At 39.2% G+C, this 17,775-nt stretch overlaps 1 protein-coding gene across 1 annotated transcript in view; it reads left to right on the top strand.

Annotated features, from left to right (window-relative positions):
- Positions 1-2,405: 2,405 nt before the first annotated feature.
- CLVS2 (clavesin 2) overlaps positions 2,406-17,775 on the top strand; it is a 63,251-nt gene continuing 47,881 nt past the window's right edge. Inside the window, exons 1-2 of the mRNA XM_042937399.1 lie at positions 2,406-3,013; positions 14,137-14,311. Coding sequence (XP_042793333.1) covers positions 2,625-3,013; positions 14,137-14,311 — 564 coding nt within the window. The 5' untranslated portion in view covers positions 2,406-2,624. The remainder of the gene's footprint in view (positions 3,014-14,136; positions 14,312-17,775) is intronic.

A 17,775-nucleotide genomic window follows, 5' to 3' on the forward strand; every position in this document is an offset into this window, starting at 1 on the left:
TAAACTTTGCATTAAATTAATGAATAAAATGCCAGAGGTCTGTCATCCTTCTCCTTTTTCTTTTGGTAAACATCATTGCTAAAGAACAATAAGAAGTGTGTGCCTGTAATCTGAGGGTTCTAATAGTCATCAAGGATGACAATGTTTACTTGTCTTCAAGACCGCCAATCCATAGAATCTACAAGAACGTCCCACACAGTGGAGCTCAGGAAATAATTGTTGCATTGAGTTGACTTGAATTTAGGACCCTATTCTAGTTTGTAAGCCAAAAGTTGCTCTTAGGGACATGCGCAGTAAAACATGCTGTGCTTTGAAAAGAGAAAACAATCCTTTTCCTCAAACCCTTAGACAGTCATCTGAGGCTGAAAGACTGTTCATTTAATGATAATTCCAGTATACAGGTGTGTAACACTAAAGAGAATGATTGCACGTGTCTCCAGAAATATATGCTTTATTACGAGATGAGAAGTGTCTATTTTTCCTTCCTCTGGGACTGTTTTTGTTTTTTGCCCCGGTGCTCATTTCCATTCTGTTCAATAGTAAGTCAGCAGCCAGAATTCATCGTTGAAATACTATTCATGTAAGTTCCTCCAGAGGTGTAATCATCAACACAAAGCTTTGGGACCACTCTGGTCTCCTTTTCTAAATTAAACATATCTGTCAACAACAAATGCAAAAAGTACAAAATATTTCTGTGTACTTCCCACATCGAAATTATCTCCTAAGGGACTTAGAAAATGTGTGTTCGTGTGCATTGCCATCTACAACAGCTACTCGCCGGCCGCTCCGGGGTCTTGCACACAAAGGGTGAGAGAGGGGCGTGGGGAGGCCGCGAGGCGTCGATGGCCCGCCTGGCCAGGTGATGCCCGCTCGAGTAGCCTGCCGAGGAGTGGGGACAAGGGGAAGGCTAAACTTGGGACTCAGGATATTTGCATGCGGCGGAAATCGCAGTCCTCCCCAGCGGAGTCAGGGTGAGAGGAGCGGGGTGCGTGCGCGAGCTGAGTGAGCGCTTACGTCGCAGCCAGATCTGTGCTGGGATAATTAGAGAGGAGTTGGGCTGAGCCGAGTCCTCTTTTAGCAGCGGCAGCCGGGGCCGCAGCAGCAGCAGCAGCGGCAGCAGCAGCGGCAGCAAGAGCCCGGAGGGGCGCGCCTGACTCCCGCCGCCCGGGGCCCCCGTGGAGAGGCCCGCGCCCCGCAGCTGCCGCCCCGCCGCGCCCACCGCCCCGCGGCTCCGGCGCACAAAGGCGGCGGCAGCCGGCGTGGCCTTGTCCATCCAGGCGTTCGAACCCCGCTCCCTCCGTTCTCCTCTCCCAGGGACGCGAATGGCCGGGCCGGGCGAGGACCTGGGACGCCGGTGGCCCTAGCTCCGCACCCCCACCCTCCCGCTGGGAGAGGCAGCGGGCTGCTGGCTGACGATGTGGTCGCGGCTGCTCCCCAGTGCGTCTCCGGCCCGGGTCCCAGCTGCCGCCCCTCTTCGCTGCTCGCTCCATCCCGCGGAGAGGAGTTGATGCTGCTGTCGCCGCCGCCGCCGCCGCCGCCGAAGCCGGGGCTGATGGATGCCAGGGAGTGCCGCATTGCTTAGCGTCCCCGCCTCCGGGTTTGCTGGTAGGAGCCCGCCGCTCTTCTCTCTTGCTTTGGGGTTTTGTAGAAAAGGTAGAGACATTTTAATTTTATCCTCCACTCCTCTTCTCTGCCTTCTCTCCCCCCGTCCCCCGCCCCCAACCTCGCATTTGAAATGTGTGTTCTGGGAAAGATCCCCCTCCTCCCTCCACCTCCCCCCTCCACCCCCGGGATAATTCCGTCGAAATAAAGGGTTAGAGGAAGGCAGAAGTTGCGGGTGGGGCTGGGGGGTGGGTAGCCCACGCTGGTGCCAACGCCACCGAAACCCTTCTGGTGCCTTCTGAGATCACGGTGTATCTAGGAAGGGAGGAGGGAAGGTGCGCTATCTGCAGAGTCTCCGCCTAATTGGATCATAATCATTTTAAACAAAATCCCACAAATGCCTTTTAAGAATAACATCTTTAAATAAGCATAAGGAAAAATAATTTCCTCCCCCCCCCCCTTTCTCTCTTTTTCTTTCTGGCAAAGACGCTCTCTCCCCGCCCTGGAGCTCAGCGCTGAAGAGCCACCTTATTATTAATCAGAATTCCCATCGTTATCCCTGGCAGGCGCATCCTTCAGTAGGGACCGCAGAAGCATCACAGAGCTGGGGCTGAGATGTGCGTGGGGGTTGTTTTTGTTGCATCTTGGAAGAGAAGAGGACAGCATCAAGATCAGTGCCAACCGTGCTGGGTGGGCTTAGGGGTGTTTTGTTAGGGTTGAGGAAGGACAAGGAGTGTTGGGCCCGCCAGAGGTCCACAGCTCCTTAAAGGAAAGGGAAGAGGGAACCAAAGTGAGGTGTTGTTTTTAGGTGGTGGGAAAAGAAGTTCGTACTCCCACAAAAGAGCTGCCGAGAGGCAGGAGCAACAGGGTACTGGTCTGGACGCCAAGACAAACAATTTCCTGTACAGAAGAGGAAGCAGGCAGCAGGGAGGTCTGGAGGCCAGAGTGTGGTGGTGGCAAGGGCCAGGTCTGTTGTGGGACAGTCAGCAGGAGGAAGGGAAGGTTCAGGAACAAGCGGGACGATGACTCATTTACAAGCTGGTCTCTCTCCTGAGACCCTGGAGAAAGCTCGCCTGGAGCTGAACGAGAACCCAGACACATTGCACCAGGACATCCAGGAGGTGAGGGATATGGTCATCACCAGGCCGGACATTGGCTTTCTGCGCACAGATGATGCCTTCATCTTACGCTTCTTGCGGGCCAGGAAGTTTCATCACTTTGAAGCTTTCCGCCTTCTGGCCCAGTACTTTGAGTACCGGCAGCAGAACCTGGACATGTTCAAAAGCTTCAAGGCCACTGACCCTGGAATCAAGCAGGCACTGAAAGATGGCTTCCCTGGGGGCCTGGCCAATCTGGACCACTATGGCAGGAAGATTCTAGTCCTTTTTGCAGCCAACTGGGATCAGAGCAGGTAAATCCTAAATTCAAACTTGTACTAGGGATTCTTTTACTCCCCCATTTTCCGGATTTTACCCTGAGTCATGTCATAGTTTTACAGCCTTGGTGTTTTTGTTTATTTGGCTCATGGGGAGGGGAAAAGAAACTGAAACTACAAAATGAGGTTTTGGTGGCCATCCTGGGCAGTGGAAGAAAGGCTTTTCTTTTTACCTTTGAAACTCTTGCTTCGTGAGCACCTAGTTTCTACTGCAGCTTTCAGTGTTTTCCAGAACTGTGTTATTGTGCTGCAATCTGAATCATTCGCCTTCTAAATACAGCTGCTATATTTTTCACCTCTTGAATAAGTTTACTGTTCTATGGAAAAATGAGTCTGAGAGTGGAGACCACTTTTCCTCCTTGTTCCTAAAGAAATTCTTAAACTAAATTCATCATCATCATCACTGTCATCACCATCACCATCATCCTCCTCATCACCATCACCATCACCATCATCCCTCTTCTTAGCACTGAAGTTTTATTTTTAAAGAATAGCGTGGTGTTCAAGCAAGATCAAGTAGTTTTGTGGCTTGGGAACTTTTCTGCTTGGTGATGTGTAGATGAAGGAATAATACGATGTGTGTCACTTCAATGAAAAGGAAGAGTTGTGCCCTCTCGCTGAGCATGCCTGCTGACACTGAAAATAAAGGCTGACTGGTGTGTGTGTTCTACACCTGCCACTAATCTAAAGAATGTGTTTCCTGTCTGATGTGATTTCTCATCTTTTGTAAGGGAGTGGAAAATGTTCAGATAATGTCAGTTGGTAGACTTTTGAGCTCTATTGCTTTTTAACGGAGGGGAAATAATATTTTTATTTCATCTACATTATAATAGCAAGATGCAGAGAGGGACTCTTCCACTTGCTCAGTCAAAATTATTTTCTCAGACTGAAAGATATAAAAAATTATGAAAGACTCTTGTGTAAGGTAGTTTCAATTAAGTTCAAAGCTAAATATATTTCATGGGACTTAAAAATGTTAGCAGAACTATGAATCATAAGAAGCTGGTTGTTATAACATTGGTGTATTTTTAGTTCTGTGAATGGTGACTTTTGATGCATCTGGTTAGTTGAAAACATCTCAGGAACAATTGTAAAAGACTTTTACAGTTACTGAGAAAGTTTATTGATCTTACAGCTTTCTAGATAGGCTTCTTGGATTATTGAAACCTTAGAATGTGAGCTAATATTTTAAACAGGGTTTTACTTTTTTTAAGTTTTTAAAAAATATTTCTATTTATTTTTGAGAGAGACAGAGAGAGAGAGAGAGAGAGAGAGAAGGGGAGAGGCAGAGAGAGAGGGAGACAGAAGATCCAAAGTGGGCTCTGTGCTGACAGCAGAGAGCCAGATACAGAGCTCAAACTCACAAATCATGAGATCATGACCTGGGGCCAAGTCAGATGCTTAACTGAGTGAGCCACCCTTAACCAACTGAACCACCCAGATGCCCCTAACAGGTTTTTTTTTTTTTTTTACTCTTTATATAGTCACCTATTCCCTGTAATTCTAAGTTGAGAACTACTCTGATTTCTTTTAGATAAATATAAAGACAAATTACTACCTGAAGAATCATAAAGCTAAGAAACTTAGAGTTAGCTATTGAGGGGGAATAGAGTTCTGTTTCTTATTTTGGTTATTTATAAAGATCTCACTCTACTTTTTATGAGGTGGCAAAGTTTAAAGGACCAAGAAAAGCCACTATTTGGCCACAATTTATCTTTAAGAAATTTTTGTTTCCCGTCTGAGATGGACATTGTAGGGTTATGCAAATCAATTATTGTGTATATCAAAATTGAAAAATTTCTTCAAGAAAGAACCTAATCCATATATCAGAGTGGCATTTTGTTTATTGTGAGCTACAGTAAAATGGGAGCTGAGGAAATTTTATATTTAAATATATCTCAAAATCTCTCTGTTAAAGATATTAGAGAGGCAGATTGCATTCAGTGAAACTTGCATATACATCAGACCTTTATTCACTTATCTTTATAAGTGAACTAATATTCACACTGACATAAATCTAATTAAGATGAAAGAGTTCTCCTCTATATGGGAAGTTAATATTCCAGATTTAAAGAATATGTTTTAGTTCTCTATCTCATTCTTTCATAGAAAGGATAGGTTACTAGTAATCAGAATCTATCTCCTTGGAAATCCATAATGGGTGATGATTTATTAATTGGTATATAAAATTATTTTTATAATTTAAACATTAAAATCTCATATGTGTGAAATTAAAAATGAGAAGCTATTTCTTATAAAAATACTCTATCAGGATCCTTAGGCTAAAATTTGTAAATTCTGTTTCTATGGTTGGAAATAAACAGGTATAATCAAGAAGTTATAGAATGTCAAGAACAGAAGGTACACAAGTTATTTTGAGCTTGTCTAAAATTCCTCCTATATTCTTAAAAAAATCATTCCCTCCTTCTTCCTACCTGCCCCCTATCTCAGATCTACATGTATCCAATAACAAGGACTAGTGGATCATCAGTTCTATCGTCTTAACATTCTCTGTAAACTTTTATCATTGAGATATGTGTCTAAGAACTGCCCTGGAGCCTGCAGCACAGTTTCTGGCAATACCTTTCTGGCAGTATCAGGGTCTCACCAGCCCTTCTCCTACCTTTGGTCTGAATCCTTTTCCTTCCCACACTGCACAGCCTCAATTTTTAACTGACTCGACTTCTACAGAAGTCTGTGTCACCTTCCCTTGATGTTTACCTTGCTGCTGTTCTGTTAGGTGAACATGCTACCTGCCAAATTCTCTTCGTTCCCATGCCTTCCCTGTTCTGGGAGTCAGATCCTGCTCTCATCCTTCCAGACCAAACAACCTGGGTCTCTTGAGAAGACTGCACATCTGATCATGATTTGGACCACCTTCCTTGTGTTGTTCAGTGAATTGCCTGGCTTTCAACAACTTTTTTGAAAAGTAGCATTGTTTTAAAGAAAATAAAATAGCATTGTTTTAAAGAGACAATAGGTGGGAATGTCCAAGATTACACAGGGAAATTCCAGAAACGAGGTAGAAGAAAGTGTCTCCTTTATTTGGAAATAAGGTTATTTCCAACCTCCCAAGGGAAAAGCAAGATTTTTTTTTTAATGAATTTTGAAAAAATTTGTAAAGATCTCTGAAATAACTGATCTGTATAACAACAAAGATGAAGTCTTATGTTATTATATTTACAATAGCATGTGACCTAGAGTTAATGCAAATCTATATTGAGTTGAAGTGAGTTACGCATTAAAAAGAAAGAATTCTAAGTAGGAAGTTATCTTATATATACTTTCTCCTATGTTAAATTTGTAGGACAGTTTTCTGTGCTCCTCGGGAGACTAGCAAAAGTAAATGTGTGTGAGCTGTGACTATAAATAAAATAGTGGCTCTTTCCACTGCAATGTAGTGCAGGTCAGTTTCAGGTTATTGCAAAGAATTGGACCATTTCCAAAGCTTTTATAAGAGACATGGAATCTTCAGGAAGACTAAGGTAAAATAATAATATTCACAGCATTATCACATTCTAATACATCTAAAAAATAATTAAAATACTGAAATGTCAAAATGACTTTCAATGTGATTTGTGGTTTTTCTCAAAAGGATAGAACAGGCTCAGATTACTTATTACATTTATTGAGTAGGCTCTACCTTGGTAAAGATTCATACAATTTCATATCATTTCTTTCAGTTTGTCTGACATAATTTCTGAAAACAAAAGTAAATTCCACAAAATTACAAACAATTGAATCGTTACACCACATCACTAGGATGAAATAATCTTCCACATATCATGTGCTGTATTTCTTTCCTGGATGATAGTGCCCTGATTAGGACTCTACAGGTACCTTCAAACTGTCCATTTGATTGCAACAACAGAACATGAGGATAATGTAACACTGAAGCTAGAAGGGATCATACTACTTTAAGAAAAGGACGTTTGGAATGAAAGTAGATCACAGTTTAGACCCTAGAGCATGAGAGCAGGTATCTGAGAAGTTGAAATTCACTGGACCGTAGTTCTTGCAAACACTTGTGAGGAAATTATGTCACCTGAAACGTCCTGATGACACCCATTCTGATAGTTGGCCCGTAGGCTGTCAGCATGCAAGTAGCATTTTACCTCATTAGAATTCAGGGTAGTCCTCTACACTTTTGTACAGCAAACAAGCATTTATCTGGAAGCTGGTTAATAACCTTTAGAAAACAATTACATACAGCTAAAATAAACGACTCCTAATATAGTGGCAATTCAGAAGCACTGACCGTCTTGCATTATGTTTGGCTTGTCATGATAAACATTGATTATCACTTACAGTATTGAAGCTCTGGAAGGGATAGAAGACTAGCAGGTCAAACATCATGCTACGATTCTCTAACTTATCCTGGAATTTGCCTAAAAAACATATCATTGTAGTTTGTTTGTTCCTATTGTGTGGCTTTTTCACAAAAAAGACAATGATAATGTTTGCAAGTTCAGATTGAATTATGATTCTGCTCACATTTATTAAAATAATGTTGTCAGTCTCCAAACTGAAAGACAGTTAAGTTGATAATAGATTAAAATTTTAAGATAGACATAGATTACACAGATTTGTTTTAATCCCACCATGAAGTTTTATTCTTCTCTGGAAGTGTGCTATGAAATAAAACAAAATGAAGTAAAAATTGCTAGGAACAGTCAAGCACAATTAACTAGATAATTAGGGAGAAACACTCACACTCAGTGATCTTGAAAACAAAACAAAAAAAACAAACAAAAGAAAATAGGCTTCATCTTGAGGCCTGATTTTTGAAGACTCAGTTTATTAAAGTTTATATTTATTTGTGTTTCAACGTTTTGTTTTACGGTGTTATATATCGTGTCAAGGTCAGGAATCCTTACCTTTCAAACCCTGGAGACATCATTGTGCTATGTTATGGGTGGGTTTTGAGATTCAGTCAAAACTGGAAAAGCATGTGTGGATTCCATGGCACTTCTGTTCCAGCAGAACCTCTCTGTATTGCTTCCTTATAAGGAGGCTCTTTTAACAAAGATTCTGGAAACTGCATCTTATTCCAGACTATGCCCTTGGTTCATACCATGGAAAATGGGAAAGAAAAAAAAAATTGTCCTGCGAAATGTTAGTGGAATATTGGAACGAATCTCTGGAAAAAAATAGGACGGTCTCTAGAAACTGGGGCAATTATACAGTAATTAGTGAAATAATCTTGAAATAACAGCAAAGACCAAGAGTGCCAACCTTAAAGTAGGATGTTGATTGGGTCTGACTTGAACTGGGCTATTTTCATATTTTAGATATACAACTTTAAACAAAGTTGAAGAGAAGCAAAGGATTTGACGTTTACTACACTGCACTGACAGGATACCTCTAAAGAAATGTTTAAAGATATTTTAAAACATAAGCCAATAGTTAGTAAATTACTGTTATCCTTAGTCAATGAATACATTTCTTCCATTCTTAGAAAGGTTGAGCTCTTTTACATGACTGAGGGCAAGTACATATATTTTACTAACATAATAAACAGTACTACTGACATGAGGGAAAGGATGTCCCTGTACGTCAGGTCCTTATAACATCAAATAACTGAACAAACAGTACTCCATTCAAATCATTAAAAACAAAAAGTGCCTCAGGTGGTTGAGCGTCTGACTTTGACTCAGGTCCTGATCTCACTGTTCGTGAGTTTGAGCCCTGTGTCAAGATTTAGATCCCCTGTCGCCCTCTCTCTCTGCCACTCCCTTGTTCATGCTCTGCCTCTCCCTCTCTCTCTAAAATAAATATTTTAAATAAATAAATAAATAAATAAATAAATAAATAAATGCTGAAATACACCTGAGTTGAGCATTTGTTATATAAAAGAAATTTAGTAGGTGACAGGGCAAATAAAGACATATGACATATTCTTTGTACCATCAAGAGATATATGACCTCTGGGAGGAAAAAACATGAAACATTAAATAACTACTAGAAAGATTGTAAGTGCTTAATGAGAGTACCATTTGCCTGCGCTCGAAGTTCAGGGCAAAGGGGCAGCTGTGGACTACACAGTGTTGTGCCGAGAGAACATCGCCTTCTCTGTTAACTGAATTCAACCTTTTATTGTCTCATTTTAATGCTTTAATTAATTACTTTATTTATTCATTGATTTAAAACACTTTTATAGCATGTGTGATGTGCCAGGCACTCTTCTAAGTCCTTTGCAAACATTAACGTAGTAAATCTTTATCACAATCCTACAAGGCCAGTGTTATTAACATCCACATTTTGCAGATTAGGAAACTGAGGCACTGGGCGGTGAAATATTTCACCCATGATCATACAACTAGTAGGTGAATTGGTCAAACTTTTTTTGTGTGTGTAGACAGCTATCAACGTAAGTCTAAGGACAAACATAAACCTAGCGGAAAAATTCCATCTGTCATTTACAAAATCTTGATTGAACGTCAGAATAGACAATGAGAAAGTTAAATTGCTAGAATAATCTTCTGAAGACAAAGACTTAGCAGACATTTGCTTAGAGTATTCTACCCTGAAGAGTTGCCTTTCTGACATTTGCATTTTTTCCATTACAATTCTATTTTGTTTTGTTTTACTTTATTTTATTTTGGTGGCAGTAGGTGCACATTTTTTTTTTTTTTTTTAGGTGCACATTTTTTAAAACTTTTTTCCCCCAAAGAAAGACATTATTCCTGTAGATGTTTCATTTTCAGTGATTCACTTGTTCTCACTCACCTACACTCCCACAGCAGTAAAACTAAAGCAAGGCTCAGACAGCTAATCTTCTGCACTCAGTGACACAAGCCAGACAGATGAATATTTCAGAGTTCATATTTTCTCTAGGGTTTGTAGACTTCTCCTCTTTCTATTCAGACTCTTATGAATGTCTTCTTGCCTTTCCTTCACCAAAGCCTGCTGCTGGGGCCAGGTTGGAACATGCCCTGGAACCTGGCATGGTGCCACGTTGGTATTGACTTCTTGATCTGTCTTCTGACATACATACTGCCGAGACCTGAAAAAGCAGATCAGCTATTCATTAGACTGCATTCTAGGTACGAGGCACCATGGGGTGTGGAGAGAACTGAGGATTCAGAAGGACCCGGCTTCTCATCTAGGCTCCCCGCTTTACTCCCATGGTGATTGTGGGCAAACTGTTCAAATTCCCTGAGACCCTGTGTCCTCATCTCCAAAATAATAGGAACGAAGCCAGCACAGAGACTCTGGGCTTGTTTTGAGATTAAGATAATGCATTTGAAATCGCCTTGGAACTCTTAAATGATTACACAGATAGAGGTGTTATTATTGCCACTGAGTAATATAAAACACCTAGATAGGTTCATCAACTTTAGTACTGATGATACCCTGAGGCGTTAATACAGGCAATTCTTCGCCTTTGTCTTTCCCCTTAGCACCTTTCTAATAGGAAGTGCTTCAGACATTAGAAACATGGCTTAATGAAAACTGAGGGGAGGGGCAGCCTTAATGAAGAATTTAATAATGGCTGATTGATTTAGTGACAAAGGGAAATTGCTTGCTGTTGTGCTGTTCAGTGTGATGCCAAGATGCCAGTTTTTCCTTGTCAGGCTGGAAGAAAAGATTGGGAAGTAGGAAGGTAATGACTTGTTTGTGATTTAGTTTGCTCTTTGCACCGATTGTAAGTTGTAGAGGATGCCCCAGGAGAGCACAGGCCAGTCAGCCCCCCAAATCCTTGCGTGGTCTGAGGCAGGAGAACACGCTTCCTTGGTCTTGATTGTACAGGTAGTAAATAGGAGATATAGGTGTCAGTCTTCTCCATACAGTTTTTACATATTCTAGCAGCTCTGCTGTCTTTCAAGAGCCATGGTCTGTATAGCTTGGTGTCCCAGTTGTAAAATCCCTTTCTGGTGTTATTATTTCTTCTTACTACATGCTATGCATCATCCTCTCCAAGTTGATTTCAGATTCAGGATTTACTTAATGCTGTTTTGGAAAGCACAATCCAGAGTCAAGAGCTGCATTAATGTGCTAGTTTGTTATTTATGGCTTTCTTCCAACATACGAGGGAAGAAGAAAAATGGTGGAGCTCCTGTTGTTGGGATGTAAACCTCACACATGAACATATTTATTGCAGTGACCTCAGATTTGTAGAGTACAACAGCTAAACATAATTTCAAAGAGAAGGATGAAGGTAGGATTCCTGAAGATATAAAATCCCTCATTTCTTTGGAAGATATTTTACAGACTTTGGCAAGATCTCATGTAATAAGATTCTGCTTATGAATAGCCTGCTGAGCTGTTAATGGTAGTAATGTGACATGTTTGACAACAGAGGACTGGCGTGTCAAGGGTGGTTTTGACCTGCCCTTTGAATACAGTTAGCTAAGATGTTTTAATGTTTCTTTTCTTTGATTTAGACATATAATGATTTAGATAAAGATCATTTGATTCTCTTTTTGAAGCAAGATATTAAATTTAAAAACTTGATGAAATTTACTCTTGAAAACTTTGCAAACATGCTTTTCTTCATTGCTGATAATAGGATTTGCCTTGTTTTATTTCCTTTGGAATAACAATATATGTGTAAATTTTTCTCTTGACTTGGCCTCAGTTTTGGAAAACCATACTCAAAGTGTGTTATTTGAAACAAAATGCCTCTTGAATTCTGCCTTCACTGGTGCTATGGTTTATTCTCACTGCAAATAATACATCATCCTTCCAAAGCTGATTTCAGATTCAAGTGTTACTTAATGCTATTTTGGTATTAATGCTATTTGGTATTTCTATAGGTAACATAAGGATGATCATAACGGAGATAGATTCTAAATTGGGCTTTTCTAATTAAAAATACTTTAGCATGATATTATGATGAATTTCAGGAATTAAAATGAACATATATTTTAAATGGGGCTCTAAGCCTAAACCAGAAATATAACCTTTTTCCTTCATCTTTCCAGTCTGTGTAGGTCTATAGACTTTTTGTCATAACACTAAGTTAGGCTATTATATTTATAAAGGAGATAGGCCAGCCATGGCGTGACAAATAAAGGTATTCAGCCATACATATTTCATAGATTTAAAGACAAATAGGTAACAGAGCTCTACACAAAGTTTTATTGTCTTATGTATTCAGGAAGTATTTTGAGATGTTATATCCTTAGGCCTATAAAAAGCCTGTATACTTTCCAAAGATTTAAAAATAATTTTTTGATCCTCGCCTTTTATAAGAATAAGTTATCTAAAGATCATCAATAATTTTTAAGTATAAACAGCCTTCAGTTCTGATTATATCCTGCCTAGTACACTATGTCTATGGTTACCATTACAATAAAAAGCATGCTCTGTATGTATTCCAACCAACATTTACTGAGCACTTTCTGTACACCTAGCGCTATGGAAGTGCTTTCACCTGCATCATGTCTTTGACTTTCCTCTCCTCCCCCCACCCCCCACCCCACCTTTGCCAGTGAGATATAGTAAGATAATAATAGGTACTTCCATTTTTCATATTAGGGAACTGAGGCTCAGAATTACAGATCAATGACATGTCCTGGACCACACAGCTAATGAGGGACAGGGAAGGAATTCCATCTTGAAGTCTTCTGACACCATGCTTGATTAATGTTGGGATCCCAAAGGGATTCTATTCCAAACTACTGATTTTACAGATGAGGAAATGATACCCAAAGCAAGTGAAAAATCACCTGAAGTTCCTTCTGAATTACTATGCTTTCTCCATTTGCCTCCAAATGTTTTTAGAAGTAAAAATAGAACTACTCCCTCATATGTACTCACTGTCTCATACTGTCTTCCTGGTGAGCCCATTACTTCCACTCACCTAATCCAGCAATCCTCTTCATCTCACTTGTTTCCTGAGGTCAAGATTTATTTCTCTAGCTTTTCCTAGACATGTCCACCTGAATATATGAGGGGAGAAAACTTAAAATGCAGGCTGCTCAAAAATTGAAATTGTTAACATTTTCATAAATTCAGTGATTCCTCTTGAAATGCTGGGATTTCCTTCTTGAATAATTATCTCATTTTCTTCTCAGCTCTGATTACATTACCCTTTCACTTACTTGAACTTAAGATCTGTATGTTTTTGACTCTGGAATTTGCACCCTTGAGCTTTCTCCTGAGTTTAGGATCTACTTTTTCAGATATTTACTTGATATATCTTTCTGAGTGTACCACATATTTCTCATACAATGGGTTTTATTCTAAACTCTACATTTCCAACTATCCCCAAAGGTATCCTCTTCTTGCATTATTGATTTTGATTAAAGATTTTACCATTTACTCAGGCTCTGAGGCTAGAAAATCTTTGTGTGTGTCATCTTTTACTCTTCCTTTAATCTTAGTCTCAGCATCTAATCAAGTATCAAATTTTAACAAGTTCATCTCTAAAATACTTCTCAAATTTGCCTTTTTTTTTTTGCTCTTCTTTCTGCTGCCTTCACTGAGGCTGTGTCTTACTCCACAATTAGTGTTCTTGTGCTCTAGTCTACTCCCATTTTACAGCAACATAAAGAGCATTCATTGGGTTCTTCCAATGTGCCAGGCACTGTGCTAAGTGCAAGGCTGAAAAAGATCAAGACTCAATCACCTTTCTTTTCTTGCAGCTTTATGACATAAACTCAGTACAAGTAATTAAAATCTGTTGACAGTTTTAGACCCTAGTGTTATTTAACCCTAGTGTTCTTGTTTATTGGTGAAATTTCTTCAAATCTCATTTTTTTTAAATTTTGGAAATATGAAGGTACAAAGTGTTAGAATTACTGAGAGTGTTCCTGAGCTGCTTAAAAAACTACCATGCCTAGTTTTCAGGATAGTCGAAATGAGATTTTAGAAAATCATAGGAAGGCCTGGAAGTAAAGAAATGGTTGTAAAATATGAAACAGTGTATGTTTTCAAAAGCATTTTAGTTTGGTTTGGTAGAATACATGTTAAATTCTAATATGTCCCCTGAGTGCAGTAAATAAATGTCCTCTTAGGAGAAGATTTTTAAATAAAATAATCTTAAGACTCCTGAGGTATCTTAAAGGAAATTTACAGTGTGGTAAACACTATCTATAGTTTTGGTGAAAGTGGTTGTCAAATTTAATGCAGTACATTTCTATTGCTGATAGGTACACACTGGTGGATATTTTGCGTGCCATCTTACTTTCTTTAGAAGCTATGATTGAAGATCCTGAGCTTCAAGTGAATGGATTTGTTTTGATCATAGACTGGAGTAACTTCACCTTCAAGCAAGCCTCCAAACTTACACCAAGCATGCTGCGACTGGCTATTGAAGGCCTTCAGGTAAAGATTTATAAATTACCCAGTTTCTCAGTCTTTCACGTTTGATTTCTCTCATCTGATGTGTTAGAATGACGAAATGTCTTACAGAATAATAAAAGGGGGAGCCTGGGTGGCTCAGTTGGTTGAGTGTCCGACTTCAGCTCAGGTCATGATCTTGCAGTTAGTGAGTTCGAGCCCTGCGTCAAGGTCTATGCTGACAGCTCAGAGCCTGGAGTCTCCTTTGGATTCTGTGTCTCCATCTCTCTCCACCCCTCCCCTGCTCACACTCTGTCTCTGTCTCTCTCAAAAATGAATAAACTTAAAAAAAAATTAAAAATAAAAAAATTTAAAAAAGAATAATAAAAACATTTTTTTAAAAATAGTTTTTAAGCACAAGCACTAAAACCATAACTGGACAAAGGATTATAGAAGGAAAGTTGAAAGATGTGGCCTTTTCGTAGATGGGAGTTTGTAATACTGAGTGCAAATCTTACTACATCTAAACATAAATGTGGGTGCCAATTGGAGATTTTTATCTTGAGAAGCAGAACAAAGAGCACGTTTTCGATTTTAATTATTAGCTATTTAGCTTTCTTGTTTTGTTTCTCTTTCTTTTTCTGTGTGTATTAATTAATTAGGTAACTATTTGCTTTACTACTCAATTTAACCTGATGAATTGAGGATATGATTATTAATATCTTTGTGTTGCCCATAAAGCTGTTAGAAAGGCAATCGGTCAGTATGTATTTTGATATCTAAGATTTGGAATAACTGTTTTGAATTACTTCTCTAGACTTAATTGGGGATTTTTTTGCTGCTGCTGCTGCTACTGCTGTTGTTGTTGTTGCTATTTTTGGTGGAAAGCCTATCACATTGAATTTATATAGGAATGCTGCTTCTTCCAGGGAATGACACTTACCTGGTTAGGAATTATAAAATGGAAAATCAATTATTAATTAGTGACATGTCATAAACCTACTAGTGATAATTTCTTTTTAACTTTTAGGATGTCCTTCTGCTCTCTGTAGTTTGCTTTATGGTACTTTGTATACGATATTTATGGGATAAATTTTAAATTCCTAAAAAAGATTTGAGAAGTAACTCTTCAGTGATATTATTTACTGTTTACTTTCCGTGTATTCAACATGCATTTTAGAGGTTTGCAAGTCAACAGTCAATTTTTGTAACTTTTACCACTGAAAATACCACTCGTTTTAAAATAACTAATTATATCTTTGTCATTCATTAGGCTGGAAGGTCAGACTTTATTTTTTTATGTTGAAGAGCCAAAATCATGCAGACCTCTGCTCCATAGGAATTTCTGACTGTGTCTGTAGGCACCTAAACTGATGGCTGATGACTCAATAAAAATGGTCCTCTTCTCCAGGCAGCAGGACATCATAACCAAATTGAATTCACAGTTTGGATGTTGCCTCTGAAGTGAATGAGACACACTGATCCTTTTTCTCTATATAGGTTTTTCCTGATGCAGGTTTCCTGACTTGCTCTTGGTGAGTCAGACTTGCTGCTGCCTTTTCTTCAACAACACCTTTTTTAAAACTCCATAGAGATAGATAATAGGTGTTGGGAGAGGACATAGGATAAGCATGTTTGGAAATGTGTATATCATGTAGAATCACTCCTGATTCTACCCTGTTGTCAGCAGTGTGTAAAGTGTCCTTTGCTTTGTGGGGTGCTTGGGTGACCCAGTCCGATAAGCATCCAACTCTTGATTTCAGCTCAGGTCATGATCTCACGGTTGGTGAGTTCAAGTCCCATGTTGGGCTCTGCACTGAATTGAGGAGCCTGCTTGAGATTCTCTCTCTCTCTCTTTCTCTCTCTCTCTCTTCCACTTGCTCTCCCTCAAAAATAAACATTTAAAAAAAATAAATAAAGTGTCACTTTGTAAAGAAAATTGGCTTCTACAACCATGCTACTTAACACATAATGGTAATCTAGCCTTTTATAATTTTTTTAACCTGCCATCTTCTTTTTTTTCAGCTTTTTAAAAATGTTTTATTTATTTTTGAGAGAGCACAAGCAAGGGAGGGAAAGAGAGAGAGGAAGACAGAGGATTTGAAGTAGGCTCTGTGCTGACAACAGCGAGCCCGATGTAGGGCTTAAACTCACGAACTGTGAGATCATGACCTGAGCCGAAGTTTGACACTCAACTGACTGAGCCACCCAGGTGCCCCTACCTGCCGTCGTCTTCTTTCTGCACTAGGGATAGGCAGGCCTTCAGCTACATGAAGGACTGGAGAACTCATATTATTTGTAAGAAATTGAAAATAAAAAAAGCATCTCAGGATAGACTCAGTATCTTGCTATTTACCAACTTACATGGTTTTTGGAGTCATTTAATAGTAACATTGTAAGCCATTCCAGGAGAGAAAACTGACAACTTGGACATGTTTGGGAACTTCCCTATAAGCATGGCTACTATCAGAATTTCTTTAAGTGCTAGGTGTCAGCACAACAGGAGCTACCGTCAATTTAAATCTTTGTGTTTGTGTTGGAGAGGGAAGGATCCCTTGTGCTGGCTGCACGTAGGGACCCGCCTTGTTTCTATTTCCCATAAATGTTTCAGTCCCCTTACCTTTCTCCCAGGACCCAGACTGAGTAAGAGAGTTGATTTCCTCTAATTGCCAACTGGGAAGCCATCTAAAGGAACTCTTTCTGGGAATAAATTTGACATGTTACTAATCTTTAAACTAGATGTTTCTCAAGTTCAGATTGATTTTTAAATGCTCTGTATCTCTGTCTCTGTCTGTATCTATGACTACTTCTATATCTAGATCTAAAAACAATAGTAATTCTGAATAAGAATATAAGATGTGCTAAAAACATTCCATTCATTGGGGCATGGGACATTTCATAGTCTTCTACTGAAGTAACATTTTTTTACGGCTTTCGTAATCATGACTCTGTTTTACTTTGCATATATTATGTATGACATATTATTGCGTATTGATACATGTTTCACTCTAAGCATCAATTTAAACTGGTTTTTTTTTTTGAGATTAATGTAAGTCCAAAAAAAGTTTGAAGTAAGATATATACACAATATCAGGTTGCTAAATACAACTACTACCCTCATCAAGACCACCACCACTACCACAATAGTAAACCCCTTCCAATGAACCTAGTCAGGGAAATGAAGAGATAGGATATTTTGTAACAACTCAGTGAGAATTTATACCATGCTATAATCTTGCTATAATATGTTACTTTTATTTAGGCGAACACAACAAATATTCAAGGTACTTGAACCAAAAATAAGAAAGGCTACCAATGGGTCTAGTGCCAGGAAGAAAACTTACTTTAATTATGTGTGTTGTTAATAGGATGATGTAATTGTGTTTTGAAGAGGCCCCATCTCTTTTCCTTTTCAAGTGATTGTATAACCTTTCTAAATTCACACACCAACCCCCCCTTTTCTCAAGCAAAAGAGGATTTTGAATGATCTGGCTAGAGATAGCACCTGA

Source organism: Panthera leo, chromosome B2 (genome assembly GCF_018350215.1).
Source record: "Panthera leo isolate Ple1 chromosome B2, P.leo_Ple1_pat1.1, whole genome shotgun sequence".
NCBI lineage: Eukaryota > Metazoa > Chordata > Mammalia > Carnivora > Felidae > Panthera > Panthera leo.